The sequence below is a fragment of the Arachis hypogaea genome, chromosome 20 (assembly GCF_003086295.3).
Source record: "Arachis hypogaea cultivar Tifrunner chromosome 20, arahy.Tifrunner.gnm2.J5K5, whole genome shotgun sequence".
NCBI lineage: Eukaryota > Viridiplantae > Streptophyta > Magnoliopsida > Fabales > Fabaceae > Arachis > Arachis hypogaea.
The window spans coordinates 139,149,133-139,163,661 of record NC_092055.1 but is presented as its reverse complement, the minus strand read 5'-3'; the positions used below and the strand labels follow the sequence as shown (position 1 = coordinate 139,163,661).

At 31.6% G+C, this 14,529-nt stretch overlaps 2 protein-coding genes across 2 annotated transcripts; one reads left to right on the top strand and one right to left on the bottom strand.

Moving 5' to 3' along the window:
- Positions 1–920: 920 nt before the first annotated feature.
- Positions 921–4,347, bottom strand: LOC112783928 (uncharacterized). Its single transcript, XM_025827008.3, has 7 exons — positions 4,126–4,347; positions 3,569–3,695; positions 3,257–3,457; positions 2,697–2,913; positions 1,805–2,342; positions 1,612–1,710; positions 921–1,519 (listed from the first exon to the last, which is right to left on the bottom strand). Exons 1-7 carry the CDS (start codon positions 4,190–4,192, stop codon positions 1,263–1,265), a joined length of 1,506 nt encoding a protein of 501 aa, XP_025682793.1. The 5' UTR covers positions 4,193–4,347; the 3' UTR covers positions 921–1,262.
- A 9,174-nt stretch (positions 4,348–13,521) lies between these two features.
- Positions 13,522–14,509, top strand: LOC140182806 (uncharacterized). Its single transcript, XM_072230241.1, has 2 exons — positions 13,522–13,711; positions 13,794–14,509. The coding sequence occupies exons 1-2, from the start codon at positions 13,528–13,530 to the stop codon at positions 14,240–14,242; spliced, it is 633 nt and encodes a 210-aa protein (XP_072086342.1). The 5' UTR covers positions 13,522–13,527; the 3' UTR covers positions 14,243–14,509.
- Positions 14,510–14,529: the final 20 nt, after the last annotated feature.

The window sequence follows — 14,529 nt, the reverse complement described above, 5'->3', positions numbered from 1 at the left end:
TGAGCGCGTCATTGAAAGATTTGAAATGAAAAATGCTAAATCGGTAGTAACGTCGTTGGCTCCACATTTTAGGCTCTCTGGTAAACAATCTCTCACAATAGCAGAGGATAAGGCTTACATGAAAAATGTACCTTATGCTAGTGCAGTCGGTAGCCTAATGTATGCTATGGTATGTACACGCCCAGATATTTCACAGGCAGTAAGTGTTGTTAGCAGGTTCATGGCAAACCCGGATAAGGCACACTGGGAAGCAGTCAAGTGGATATTAAGATACTTGAAGGGCACCATTGACACAGGTTTATGCTTTAGTGGAAAATCATGTCAAATCAGCGGCTTTGTTGATTCTAATTATGCTGGTGATCTAGATAGAAGACGTTCTACGACTGGTTATGTATATAAAATACAAGGTGCTCCAGTTAGTTGGCGATCGATGTTACAAGTTACAGTGGCACTATCTACTACAGAAGCTGAGTACATGGCAGTAGCAGAAAGGGTGAAAGAAGCATTGTGGCTAAGAGGTCTTCTAGATGATTTTGGGGTTGAAGCAAGATTGTGTGGATCTGAATTGTGATAGTCAAAGTGCAATTCATTTGGCTAAAAATCAGGTTCATCATGCTCATACCAAGCATATTGATGTTAGATATCACTTCGTGCATGATGTTATGGAGAAATGTGACATTTCTCTTGTAAAAGTACACACGGATGAAAATCCCGCTGACATATTGACTAAAGTGGTGTCAGGAAGCAAATTCCAACACTGTTTGAAATTGCTTAATATTGTTCCATGTTAGGCAGTCATTGTCAAATGATACAACCGAATACGAATACCATTCTTTGATCGTCCAAAATTTGCGTAGATTTCAAATTGTGAACGAGGTGGAGAATTGTGAGGGAGAGAGAAAGAAAAGGAAGGCTAAGAGTTATTATAAAAAAGTTTTATTTCTATCCGTTGAAATTATAGCATATAACCACTATATAAACGTTTGTAGAATTTCAATTCAATCATCATCAACAATAACAACTACATTCACATCTTCTTTTTCATATTATTATTATTATTTTATTTTATTTCCTTTTCTCTTTAGTAATTATATAGCGAGTGCATTATTGTGACTAGTATTCAATTTCATATTATTTTGTAGCTATTAGAAGTCAAAATTCCGCTGCAGACTCAACAAACATGAATTATTTATCTGTGTGTACTTGTATCTTCTCTCAACTATCAAAGCTTCCAAATAGTTAATCGCTGTTGGTACTGCCTCTTAAGCTGTGATATGAGGAACATTGGCCAATGAAGCCTTCATCTTTTCCTCTGAGAATGAGAGATCAACCATGTTACCCTGCAAGTACTTCTCATAAGCTGGAAGATCGAAATGCCCATGTCCACACATTGCTGTCAGAATAACCTTTGCTTCACCGGTCACTTTGCAATGAAGGGCTTCCCTAATGGTTGCAGCTATGGCATGAGTTGGTTCAGGTGCTGGTATCAACCCTTCACTCCTTGCAAATTGTATAGCACCTATAACAAAAGAACATCCTATGTGATCTTATCCAAACCTTTGTCACAATGGTTGGAATTAAAACGAAAATGTTTGGTAGAATTAAAATTACCTTGAAAGCACTCAATTTGTGGAATTGAAATTGCTTCCATTAATCCCAACTCATAAACATGTGAGATCAATGGTGCCATCCCATGGTAGCGCAAGCCCCCTACAACAAGTAACACAATACATAACTGTTAAGGCGATCAACACTTTCTTTTGTTTTTCTTTTTCTTGCATTTGAATTAGTTAACTTTTCATACCAGCATGAATTGGATCAGGAACAAAGTTGTGTCCAAGTGTGTGCATTTTCATCAACGGAGTCATCCCCACCGTATCACCATAATCATAAGTATACACTCCTTTTGTCAATGAAGGACATGCTGCAGGCTCAACTGCTCTAATGACAGGGTTGATCTTCTTGTTAAGCTTCTCGCGAATGAATGGAAAACTAAGTCCTGCGAAGTTGGATCCGCCGCCGGTACACCCTATGATGATGTCAGGGGTTTCTCCAATGGCTTCCATTTGTTTAAGGCACTCTTCTCCTATAACACTCTGGTGGAGCAGAACATGATTCAGAACACTCCCTAAACAATACTTTGTATCAGCATTTTTCGCTGCAACTTCCACGGCTTCTGATATGGCTATGCCTAAACTCCCTGGGCTTGATGGATCCTTTTGAAGCATGCTTTGACCTGCCTCAGTGATCATTGATGGAGATGGGTGTACCTTTGCTCCCCATGTTTGCATCATCAGTCTCCGGTATGGTTTTTGATCGTAAGATGCGCGCACTTGCCACACCTAACCAAGTTATATATGACAATTTAGTCAATTAAGTCAAATTATCTATAACGACTCTCAACTATTAACTTTACATGAAAACAACTGCACGTGAGTTTTCGCCTTTAAAAAATCTAAGGTTCTAATGATACTCAAAATATTAGGAGAGAAGATAAACAAGAAAGTAACATTGATAACAATTATGTACAGAATGCACCATTACTTTCTGGTTTAGCTAAAAAATTAGACAAATAGTTGAAACGAGAAAAGTGGTTAGTAAATATTCAAGAAAATCTAAAATTGAAGAGAACTCATAAGATTAATCGGCTAAATTCTTGAAGGAAATTGGAATTCAAATCTGCATAAGCCCCATACCTCACAGCCAAGGCCAAATAGACTGCAAGCGAAGGCTAATGCACTTCCCCATTGTCCAGCACCAGTTTCTGTCACAACATTCTTGACACCTTCTTGCACATTATACCAGGCTTGTGGAACAGCAGAGTTCGGTTTGTGCGATCCGGCCGGGCTTACGCCTTCATACTTGTAGTAAATCCTAGCAGGTGTTTCTAGAAGCTTCTCCAGCCTCTTAGCTCTAAAATCCACAAGCCAATACATGTAAGATTCCCATGATTACAGTAAGAAGAGCACCAATAACTAACTAACTATTTAACTGTGTAACGAACTATGACAGCTAAGCAAACAACTAACCGTGTAACTAACTATGACAGCTAAGTAACTGACTCTAATATATAGCACTAAAGATTCTAGAACCTTCTATTCCCATCACAAATTGACCTGAACAGAAAGGAAGACACATATGTTGTACGAGGCATAACTTTTGAATAAGTCACAACTCTATGAACAGATATAACTTTTCAAACATAGCTTTTCACATATTTTGAAAATATATCTCACAATATGTTGTTTAGATCAACCTGATAAGAGGCGTAGGGCGCCAAAGGCTGTAGATATCGCGGACTTCATCCGGTATATCGATGAATCTGTCACCGGTAACTTCCTGTTTGATTAGTTCATCTGGAAAAAGAGGTGACAAGTCTTCCGGTTTGATTGGTTCATAAGTCTTGGGATGCAACGGGGGAGGAGGCTTAACCGGAAGATCCGCAATTAGATTGTACCTGTTCGAATATATTTAGGATATTATATAATATTAGGTATATTTCGTATTGATTTGATGTTTATAACTCAAGAATAAACTTGATTTTATCTAAATATAATTCTAACTCTACCATTGGTGAGGGATTTCGATTGATTTATCAGAACCCAAACATGATCTTACTCTGCAGCCATTTGAAACTCTCAACTGAATTGGCTTTGCTTTCAAAGCAAAGCTCTGAAGAAGCCATTGCTTTTCAACTGAAAAAGTAGGTAACAGGTAAGCAAAACAATTAATTAGATGCACAAATTTTAAAAAAAATTAAAAAAAAATCACAAATCTGAAGACCTAAGACTCAACGGTCCAAAATTAATCTAAACATTGATTTTAATACAGTTTGACTTCATACAAATTAATCATAAGTATGATAATCCGAAGGCTGAAAAGAAAAAAAAGACAAAAAAAAGGTTCCAACAAATCTCATGTTTGGCTTAAAATGAACATACATATATATATTATGAGGTGCAATATGTTTGACTTTTGAAACAATGTAATTAAGAACATGACTTTTGATATTCCTATGCATCAGTTTTTCTAGAAATGGTTTATTCTTCCTGCAGTCCTCGGATGAATCTACTTTTTTGGAGATGAAAAATTAAGGATAAGTAAGTTTGGTGATATAGAAAATACCTTTAGAGTGGAAGAATGGTGAAGTAGGAAGAGGATTATTAGCAGAGAAGAGAGTGTGAGTAATCATTTTTATGTTTTTGTTGTTTCAGTTTGGAACTTCAGATCAAGGAAGAGTTCAGTTCACACAAGACAAGTTGCGGTGCTACGAGTTAAAATGAAAATTTTGAAGACTATGATGCCGTAGAAAATTTGTCAACGTTGGAGGATACAAAAAGTTGTAGGGGTACAGGTGTCAAATCATATCTATTGCCTTATTGGGTATTTGGTATACAACCTATTTAACAGGTAAAACTTCAGGTAAAAACTAATGTGAAGTCGATTTCACGTGAAGTTGATGGATGATTTGACTGCCAATGACTTTCAGGAATTAACTCCACGTGTTAACCTTTGTATAATTGCAAGTTTGCAACCAGTCAATGAGTCAAGCACGTTTTTTTTTTTAAATTTGAAGAAAAGACACCCTTATGTCAAAATTTAGAAAAATTATTAAGTGCTGTTGGTGTAAATTATAATAAGTTATTAATAACTATTTATAATAAAATTATTTTAGTATATATAATATAAATTGATTGAAAAGAATAAATTATTTTATTTTATTTTATTTTCAGAATATTTAATAATGATTCATAAATAGGCTAAAAAATTTTGATATGGGAGTAAAATAAGTGATATATTTTAATATGGTAATTTTTGGTATTTTTTAAAATTGTGGGAGTACACAAATCGGACCCTCCGATTTGTGTTTAAAAAAGTGGAAAAAATTCAGAGTACACAAATCGGAGGGTTCGATTTGTGTTAAAAAAATTGAAAAAATTCAGACTTAAATCGGACCATGCGAGTTGTTTGATTTTAAAATTTTGCTTAAGAAATCGCATGGTCCGATTTGTGGTTGAGCAAATATGAATTTCTGAAACTAGAAAACGGACCCTCCGAGTTGTTTGTTGTTATCAATTTTTTTATGAAATGGAATATATAAAGCAACTCGGACCCTCCGAGTTGTTCCACTTACACCACATGGCCGTAAAGCACCTATATTCCCCATGTTCGAGTTTAACACCACTTTTACTTCCATAATCAAATTAAAAAACCGTCATAAATACATGTTAAAATTTTGGTTCTGAATACTTTTGAGTTTGTATGTCAAGTCTTGTTAACATGTGATTTAAGAGTATATTTTAAGAATATTATAAAAAATTATTTATTAAAATTTATTAAAAAATAAATATTTTTATATTTTCAATATATTATTTGCATAAAAAATTTAGAAAATTTTTATTATTATCCTCTTAAAATACAAGATAGTTAAATATTTTTCTTAAATTAAAATCTTCACTGTGATTTTAAAAAATGTGTCTAAAAAAATAAAAAAAAGTAGCTAAATTAACTATTATTTATTTGTGTACAAATATATATTATTTTATTCCTTCTAATATGTATTTTATATATTAATATATATTTTATATAAATGACTAATTTATTATTTTAATGACCGATGTTTTATATATACGGAACATGATTATTAATTTTTTAAATACTATTTCTTAATGAATTTTAGAAAATTATTAACTTTTTGTTTTAAATTTATAAGTTTCTAAAAACACATTCTTTTCCTTCTAAATATGAATTAGCATTTAAAATTTGGATGCTTATCTTTATTAATATTTAATTTTTTTTTTACATTCATTTTCTTGCTAAGACTTATATTTTAAAATTAATAATGAGCAATAATGTTAATAAACGGTAGGAAATACTATGGAACCGATTTATTTATATTTTGCTGATGTGTAAACTAATATGTGTAAAAATTTTGAACATATTTAGATAATTTAATTTTATATAAATATATAGTTAAATAAAATTGTAAATAATGGTTTTTTTATTTAAATAAAGAAAAGGAGAAAATGACAAATAGGTCCCTGACCTTTTGTTCCGCAGACATTTTCGTCCTTGACCATTGAAAAATACTTTTAAGTCCCTGACCTTCACAAAACTTGGATAGATCAGTTCCTGACGAAGATATTTGGACGGATTGACAGAGGCATTTGGACGGAGGGACTGATCTGTCTAAATTTTGTGAAGATCAAAGACTTAAAAATATTTTTCAATAATCAAGGACGAAAATGTCCACAAGACAAATAGTAAGAAATCTATTTGTCATTTTCTCAAGAAAAGCCTTGCAAGTTGCAAAGGCAGCAAAGCACATATTTTCCGTCTTTAAACCTTGTTGATACGAGTAAACGAATAAGTAGAATAAAATAACTGCCATTCTCACGGAGTTAAGTAGTTAACAGTTTAGTGGTGGCAGAAAATTTTTTTTCCCATATATGAAAATTTTATTCTCAAAATAAATAAAATTCAAAATAATTTACAAATAAAATCGGCTTCACAAAATTGTCTTACGAGTTGTTGTGTCACTAATAATATTATATAATTAATAAAATTTATTATTTTTATTAATATTTAAATAATTTTAATAGTATAAAAATAAGAGTAATTCTCTACATACAAGTGATTTTCAATACAAGTCATACAAGTCATTTATATTCACGCTGTTTCACGTTTTTTTTTCCTCTTTTTCTTCTTCTTTTTTCGTGCTTCCTCTTCCTCTTCATCTTCCTCTTCCTCTTCCTCTTCTTTCTCCGTGTCTCTTTTTCTTCTTTTTCGTAATTTTTCTCTCTTATTATCATCGTCATCAACACCACCTCTTCCTCCCTTTTTTTTATTGAAATTTCTTCTCCTCTTTTCGCTTTCTCTTTCTCCTTCATCAAAATCACCAGAAAAACGAAGAAACATTATTCAAGGTACTGTTTTACTGTTTTTCTAGATTTTTTTTCTAGATTGTCTCTGTCACGTGCCTAATCCTTAACCAGCAAAACATTAAAAGATTTCAAGAAGAAATATACTGTCTCTCCCTATATTGGGTGTATTTCTTAAATCCTTTGGGTGTATTTCTTAAATCATTTGGGTGTATTTCTGTAATTGTTTGGTTTATTTCTGTAACTGTTTGGGTGTATTTCTGTAATCCTTTAGATGTATTTCTGTAATCGTCTGGGTGTATTTTTGTAATTGTTCGAGTGTATTTCTGAAGTTTCATCATCTTCAAAACAATTTCAAAACTTGATTTCAAAAATCATGAAAATCGAAAAAAAACAGAAGGAGATCGAAGGCAAAGAGAGAACGCTTTTCCATACAAGTCATTTATATTCACGCCGTTTTTACGTTTTTTTTTGTGCCTCTTTTTCTTCTTCTTCTTTCTCCGTGCTTCCTCTTCTTCTTCTTCTTCTTCTTCTTCTTCTTCTTCTTCTTTCTCTATGTCTCTTCTTCTTCTTTTTCGTAAAAAAGGAAATGAAGATGAAACACGCGAAGATAGTTCAGTAATGCGCGTGTTAGGCCCAACTTGTAAGACTTGTAAACAAAAATGACTTGTATGTGTAGCACTAATATTAATCTAAAATATGTTTTATGGCAAAAGTTAAGAGTTAAGACAAAAATAGATCATCTCAATTTTTTTTTCAATTATTTGATAAAGTATAATCTTTTATTTTACATTATTTAAATACGACAAAAAATATGAAAAAAATATTTAATTATAAAAGATTACATTTTATTAAATAATTAAAAAAATAAGAAGATCTACTTTTTATTAAGACTCCATCAAAAAATATTTTAATATTTGTATTTATATAATATAATACTATTTTTTAAAATTTTATTTTAATTATTAAATTATGATTTTTTTTTAGGGCGAATATCACTCACACCTAACCATGTATTAACTAAGGGTGTACATAGGTATGGTAAAGATGGGTTCGTTTTAATCCGGATCTGACCTTAAATAATAACCGTGTCTATTTTTTAGATCTTTACACGATTCTAAACCCGGTAAAATTACATTATTTTCAGGTCATACTAAAATTGGATCTAGACCAGTGAAATCTGGGTCTTTGTAAATTTTATGTCAAAAAATTATAATGCACTTATTTATAAAGAAGAAAAAAACATATTTATTATCGAGAAGTTAATATCCAATTTGAACTTGAATTTATCCATAAATTTTAATTTTATATTTCTTTGATATATTTTTTAATTCAACAAATGTGATTAAAAATAAAATAATAAACTTATAATTAATATAACATAATATTAAAATTAATTTAAAGCATATATATTTTTTTTTATCTCTTTTGAATGCATATAGAATTGGATAAAACTGCATTCATCTTGATCCAAATTCGATCCTAAATAATGAGAGAATCTATTTTTAAATTTTTTTATCGACTTTAAATTCAATAAAATTACACCAAATTAATTTTTAAAATGTTCGAGTCCAAATTAAATCTTCGAACTAGACCGAATGACATACACCCTAAAGAGAGAGTATCAGCCTTGACGCCTTGTATTAGTAGACAACCCTACAAACACACTAAAGAGAGAGCGCATGGCCACTTTCACAAATTTCAGCACAATGGGCCATTTTTCTTTTGGGAAGGATTTAGTAGTCCATGCTCATAATATATTTAAAAATTTAGAAACATTTATAAATTTTTAAAAATAAAAATATTTTTATTAATCATAATTCATAATATATTTTATTTAAAAATATTTTACAATTAAATGATTTATCAAACTAAATTCAACCAAATTGTTTAACTTTTTTCATATTTAAGCATTTTTTTATCTTTTTCTTTCGTTATCGTTGTTGTCGTTACTTATACTGTTGTCACCTCCTCCTCTTCCTTCTTTTTTTTTATTTGAATTTTTTTCCTTCTTTTTTTACCTCCATCATCATCATCATCATCATCATCATCATCATCATCATCATCATCATCATCATCATCATCATCATCATCATCATCATCATCATCATCATCATCATCATCATCATCATCATCATTGTCGTTACAAATTACAATGTTCTTTTTTTTCTTTTATTTTTTTCGTTGCACGTGTAAGATTTCAATCCAATAAATGTGCATTCAAGTTTAATGAGAAGCAATAGTCCTAAAAGAATAAGTAAGAACAACAGAAGAAAAAAAGAAAGAAGAATAAGAATAAACAAAATGTAACATTAAAGACGAGATTAATCTATGTTTTTGTAGCAAAATTTCGGTGTTAAAATTAAGAAATTTTGGTATAATTTTTGTTTATGGCAAAAATTCAATCTAATAAGTGTAAACCTACATTCATTTAACTAAATAAAATTGTAATACAGTACAAATATGTTCACTTAAGTCTAATATAAGAAGTAATACTCCTAAAAGAAAGAAGAATAAGAAGCAAAAAAATGCAGTATTAAAGAAGAAATTTCTATATTTTGTAACAAAATTTCAATGTTAAAATTATAAAATTTTAGTATTAGTTTTGTTTATGGCAAGAATTCATTCCAATAAGTGTAAGATGAACTGAATTCTATGGTGTAGAAAAAAAAAATTTTACACATATATTAATGTGTTGTCCAAGTATATTACTGACAAGTGTCTAGAGGGAGAAAAATTAAAGACAATTTCTCAACAATTTCAACAACTTACAGTATATTGTTCCCTTATGCATGTGCCTTAGCTTAATTTGTAAAGTTGATTGAATTAGATTTCATTAGTGCTAATGTGACATGAGAATGGGCCTTGGTTAAAAATGCCTGTTTTTGTTTTTCATAAAATTTTGTAGATTATGGGTTGGGTCAGTTGAGTTTATTTGGGCATCCTGCATTTTTTTTTTACCAAAATAAGGCTTTGTTTATGAATATTATTGATTGGGTATTCATTTTTTGTTTTAGACTATGAGACATATAGGTAATGGAGCTTGACCTTAGTCCAAGAAAGAATACAAAAAAAAGTCTGACATAAAAAAGAAAAGTTAAAATCCAAAAAAAAAAAAATAAAGAAACATATTTTAAGATAATTTATGAGTAGTGTTACAGTATTTTAGTATATGGTGTTAATGTATAATAATAATAATAGTAATTGGTAATAATAATTTTTTCACGCTATATGGTTATTTATTTTGATAACAATAAATATTAATAAAATTAAAAAGTTAACAGTACTTTTTAAAAGTAATAAAAATAATATCGACAGTAATAGTAAATTCATAATAATGTTAGAAGATAATAATAATAATAATAGTAGTAAGAATAATATAACAAAAATAATAATAACTATAGTAAATTGTCCACAACTATTACTACTATTACTAGTGAAATGTATAAGATTTATGAGTTATAGTTTAATGTAGGATTTAGAGTATAGAATTGAGGATTTATATAATTTATAGGGTTAGGATATACATGTTATGATTTAGGGTATATGGTCTAAGTGGTTAAACTTTAATATTTAGGGGTTAGAGTATATAATTTAAAATTATTTGACAATAAAATAAGATTAACGGTATATAATAGGATATGATATGTACCGAATATTTAGAGTTAAGAATATTTAGAGTTAAAAATTTATTATTTATAGTTTAAGATTTAACAGTTAATCTTTATGCTATATATTTTATTATTTATGGCATATGATTTAGTGTTTAAATTTTAGGCTTGAGTTTTGGAAGTTTAATTAAAGGTTGATGAAGAAGAGTAAATCATTTAATATTTAGGGTTAAAGTAATGTTAAGGATTATAGTTTAAGATTTAGAGTCTAAATCTAGGAATAAAGGTCTAGGATTTAGGGTTTTGGTTTTAGTAGTTAGTGTTAAAAGGTAAATGGCGTGGGTTTAAAATTTTGGACGTAAGATTTAACATTAATAAGCATGTGCTCTTGGGTTTATACGTTAATGTTTAGAGTTGATAGTTTAGGGTTTAGTGTTTGGGGTTGAGTAACGACGGTTTAAGATTTAGGGTTTGAGATTTACAGTTTAAGGTTTACGAATTTAGACTTTATTGTGTAGTGCCGAGTGATAAGGTTTTAGGGTTTAAGGGGTTGAGTGTAGCACTAAAAGTTGTGCTTTGATGTCAAGAGTTAGGGTTTATAGTATAATAGTGAATTGGGTGCCTCTTCTTGTTATTTAGGGTTTTGAATTTAGAAGTAAAATTACGTTAATACTTCATTTATATTATATGTAACTTAAAGTATGTATTATTTAAATAAAAAAAATAGTAGTAATAAATTTATGGGTTAAGTATTATTTTCATCCCCAAGGTCTTAGACCAAAATCAAAATCGTCTCCAACTTTTTTTTATTATTAAAATCATCATCAACGTCATAAAACGTTAAAAAATCGTCCTTTCTCTAATTTTTGGACAAAAATGCCCTTCATCCATCATTTACCCCCCTTTCTTTCTTTTTCCTTCAACAACGCAGAGAGAAGGGAGTGCAAGCCATGAAGAAAAGAAGAGAGGGAAGGGTGGAGAACAAAGAGGAAAAAGAAGAGAAGAGGAAGAAGAAGGCGTCGCCGGAGAGAAAGGGCGTCGTTGCTGACATTCTCCTTCGGTGCCGACTCTTTCTGCTTCCTATTCTGCTTTTCTGTTTCTCTGTTCTATTTCCTGGAGCTCATCTCTTTTCAGATCTATTCATGTAGCTAGCTCTTCCTCTCTTCCTCTCTTTCCAGATCTCTATTCATGTTGTTTGATATGAAATTTTTGTTAATTTTACTGAAGGTGGCGTCGGTGGTGTGCCAATCGTGGTAGTAGGTGTTGTGGCCGCTGAGGGAGGCGATGATGCTGCTCCGATGGAGAAGAAGTTCAAGCACGAAAACCACGAGTGAAGCAGAATGTAGAAAAGGCACGGAGTCGTTCAAGAAGGCGGCAGCGCATGGGTCACCACTCGCCATGGTGGACCTCGATTTGTTCCTGAAATCTGCGTTCTCTCTTTTTGAGTTTAAAAGATTGGATTTTTGAAATTTTTGTCTTGAATTTGAATGTGGTGGTGTTGTTGTTGATGAATTAGTGGGAATAACATTTCAGTTCTTGTACGAGTTATGTTCTTTCTGGATTAACATGTTTTGCATGAGATATGTTCTTTCTGGGTTAGAACTGAATGAATATGGGCTTCTTATTGAGTGAAAAAAACTATGCCTTGTAGTGGAGATTCCTTGTGAATTATTTTGGCTCAAAAGGTTGATTAAGGAATTGCATGAATCTGTAAGGATCTTAGGTTGGTGTTTGCAATTGAATTCATTAGTTGTTGCGCACTTTGGGAAAAAAAGGGTTGTGTTCTTTCTGGGGTGGAGCTGAATGAACTTGGCTTGTTTGGAGTGTAGAAGTTGTGCGCAATGGAGGATACTTGTGAGGTGCTTGGCTCTGAAGGGTTGACTAAGAAGCACGAGTTTGGTGGCGGTAGTAGTGATGACTGATGATGCAGGGGATAGTGGTGACAATGGAGGATTTTTTTTATTTTTGTTTAAGGGCAAAATTGTCCGAAAAATTTTATTTATGGACAAAAGGACGATTTTATAACATTTTATAACATTGGGGATGATTTTAATAACAAAAAAAGGTCGGGGACGAATTTGATTTTCACCCCAGACCTTAGAGACGAAAACAGTACTTAACCCTAAATTTATCCTTATGATAAGCTAAAGGGCAAGTTACTTAATTAAATTGGTTGAAATTCAAAATTACGAAAATAAAAATTTTGTAACACTGTAGATGAATTTGTAACATTTACATATATATAGAAACTACTACAGGATGTAGTGGTTTCAAATTGGAACGTAAATCGGTACACCCTATAACAGTTTACGTGGAATTGCGTAATAGCGATAGCTTCTCGCCGTTTCTTTATAATCTATGTTCTTTAAAAACCGCTACACCCTATAGCAGTTTCTAGTTGTCACTCAATTCCACGTCGATCGCTACACTTTAAATTTGAAACCACTACACCATCTAATGGTTTCTATAGATATATAAATATTGGAAATATGTCTACAATGTTAAAAACTTATATTCTAATAATTTTATATTCCAAACAATTCAATTAAGCAACTTGTCTGAAAATAAAGTATTAATATTCTTATTTAATTATTTTTTGTTGTATTTTATATATAACAACCTTATAATAATTTTATATATGTTATTTTAATATTTCATATGATACATATAATGTTTAAATATGCATCTCTATTATTATAATATACTAGTGTATGTTCTTGTGTACTCAACAGAATAATTAATAAAAATATATAAATTTTTTATTATAGAAGATTAAACGAAAAATATATATAATTATTATAAAGGGTTAAGTACAATTTTGGTCCTTAACGTAGAGGTCGAAAATGTATTTCGTTCCCGACCTTTTTTTTTTTTACAAAATGATCCCCGAAAGTTTAACTTAATTTTAAAATCGTCCTTTTTACGAAATTTTTTATTTTTATTACCAAATTACTCCTAAGTAAAAAAATATAAAATTAAAAAAAGGGAAAAAAAAGGAAAACAAGGGTGGGGGGAAGGGATTCGGGGAAGAATATATGCGCCGTGGAGGTTGCTTCTATGGAGGTGGAGGGGATGCGTTTGGAGGTGGTGGGTGTTCCCAACATCTACCTCAGGCTTTTGTATATGCAAGCCCTTCTTTTCAAAAAGTGCAATACTTAGGCCATACTCCTAGCAGTGTTTTCATTGGTGGTGGTACTCGCGGCACATCCGCATTGTCAGGTGCTTTTTTTCTTCTTTACATAACAGTTATAATGTTTTTGTTGGCCGTTGTGCAATTTCAACTGGAACCTTTTCTTCGTAGGTGGAGAAGTGGTCTCGGAGACCCAGGATCCTGGATTTTTGTATATGGAGGACTTTGAACTAATGCTCATGCGAGCTTGTTCGACTCTTGCAATTGGAGCTCCAATCTTCGTGCCTCAAGACAGCAAGTCATCAGCGGGGTGTGTGATGTTTCGATTCATTGTTTTCCTTCCAAGCAATGCAAGAGGATTAAAACTTGTGGCATATGGCCCAGAGTCTGAAGAGGAAAAGGTGGCTAGGCAAGAAGTTTCTTTCGCCATGCTGGAGAAATTGGTCGACGCTAGTGGAAAGAGCATTTGTGACTATAATTATCGAGTGCTCGGTCGTATGAAACAACAGATGAAGGATGAGATGCCACAGTCGATGTTTGAGCGAATTCGGATGCTTGAGGAGGAGAACGCTAAACTGAGGCACCAGGTCAAAATGATTGAGGAAATGTTGGCTGATTAAGGGTGAGGGTAATTAATGCGTGGTTTGCTTAGGAAGGTATGTGGTGTTTCGGTGCTTTGTTGTATATGAATTTTGTGCTTTGTTTTGTGTGTAGGATGTAGGATGGTGTTTGTAGTTTACGGCAGTCACAAGTTAGAAGAAGTGGTGGGAAGAAATCTCAGTTTATATGCCCAGTATGGATTATGGTTCATAAACCGTGTAATTATGATTGTCATTGCCTTAACAAATTTTCCGATTTAAATTACAATGTGGTGTGTCTTATGTGAATGATGTAGTCCCATAACCAT

Excerpts from the sequence above, each read along its gene's own strand:
- LOC140182806 (XM_072230241.1), top strand. The coding sequence starts at position 13,528 with ATGCGCCGTGGAGGTTGCTTCTATGGAGGTGGAGGGGATGCGTTTGGA. Across the intron at positions 13,712-13,793 it reads CGGCACATCCGCATTGTCAG|GTGGAGAAGTGGTCTCGGAG; the intron begins GTGCTTTTTTTC and ends TTTTCTTCGTAG.
- LOC112783928 (XM_025827008.3), bottom strand. The coding sequence starts at position 4,192 with ATGATTACTCACACTCTCTTCTCTGCTAATAATCCTCTTCCTACTTCA. Across the intron at positions 2,914-3,256 it reads CGCCCTACGCCTCTTATCAG|AGCTAAGAGGCTGGAGAAGC; the intron begins GTTGATCTAAAC and ends TGTGGATTTTAG. Across the intron at positions 1,520-1,611 it reads ACAAATTGAGTGCTTTCAAG|GTGCTATACAATTTGCAAGG; the intron begins GTAATTTTAATT and ends CTTTTGTTATAG.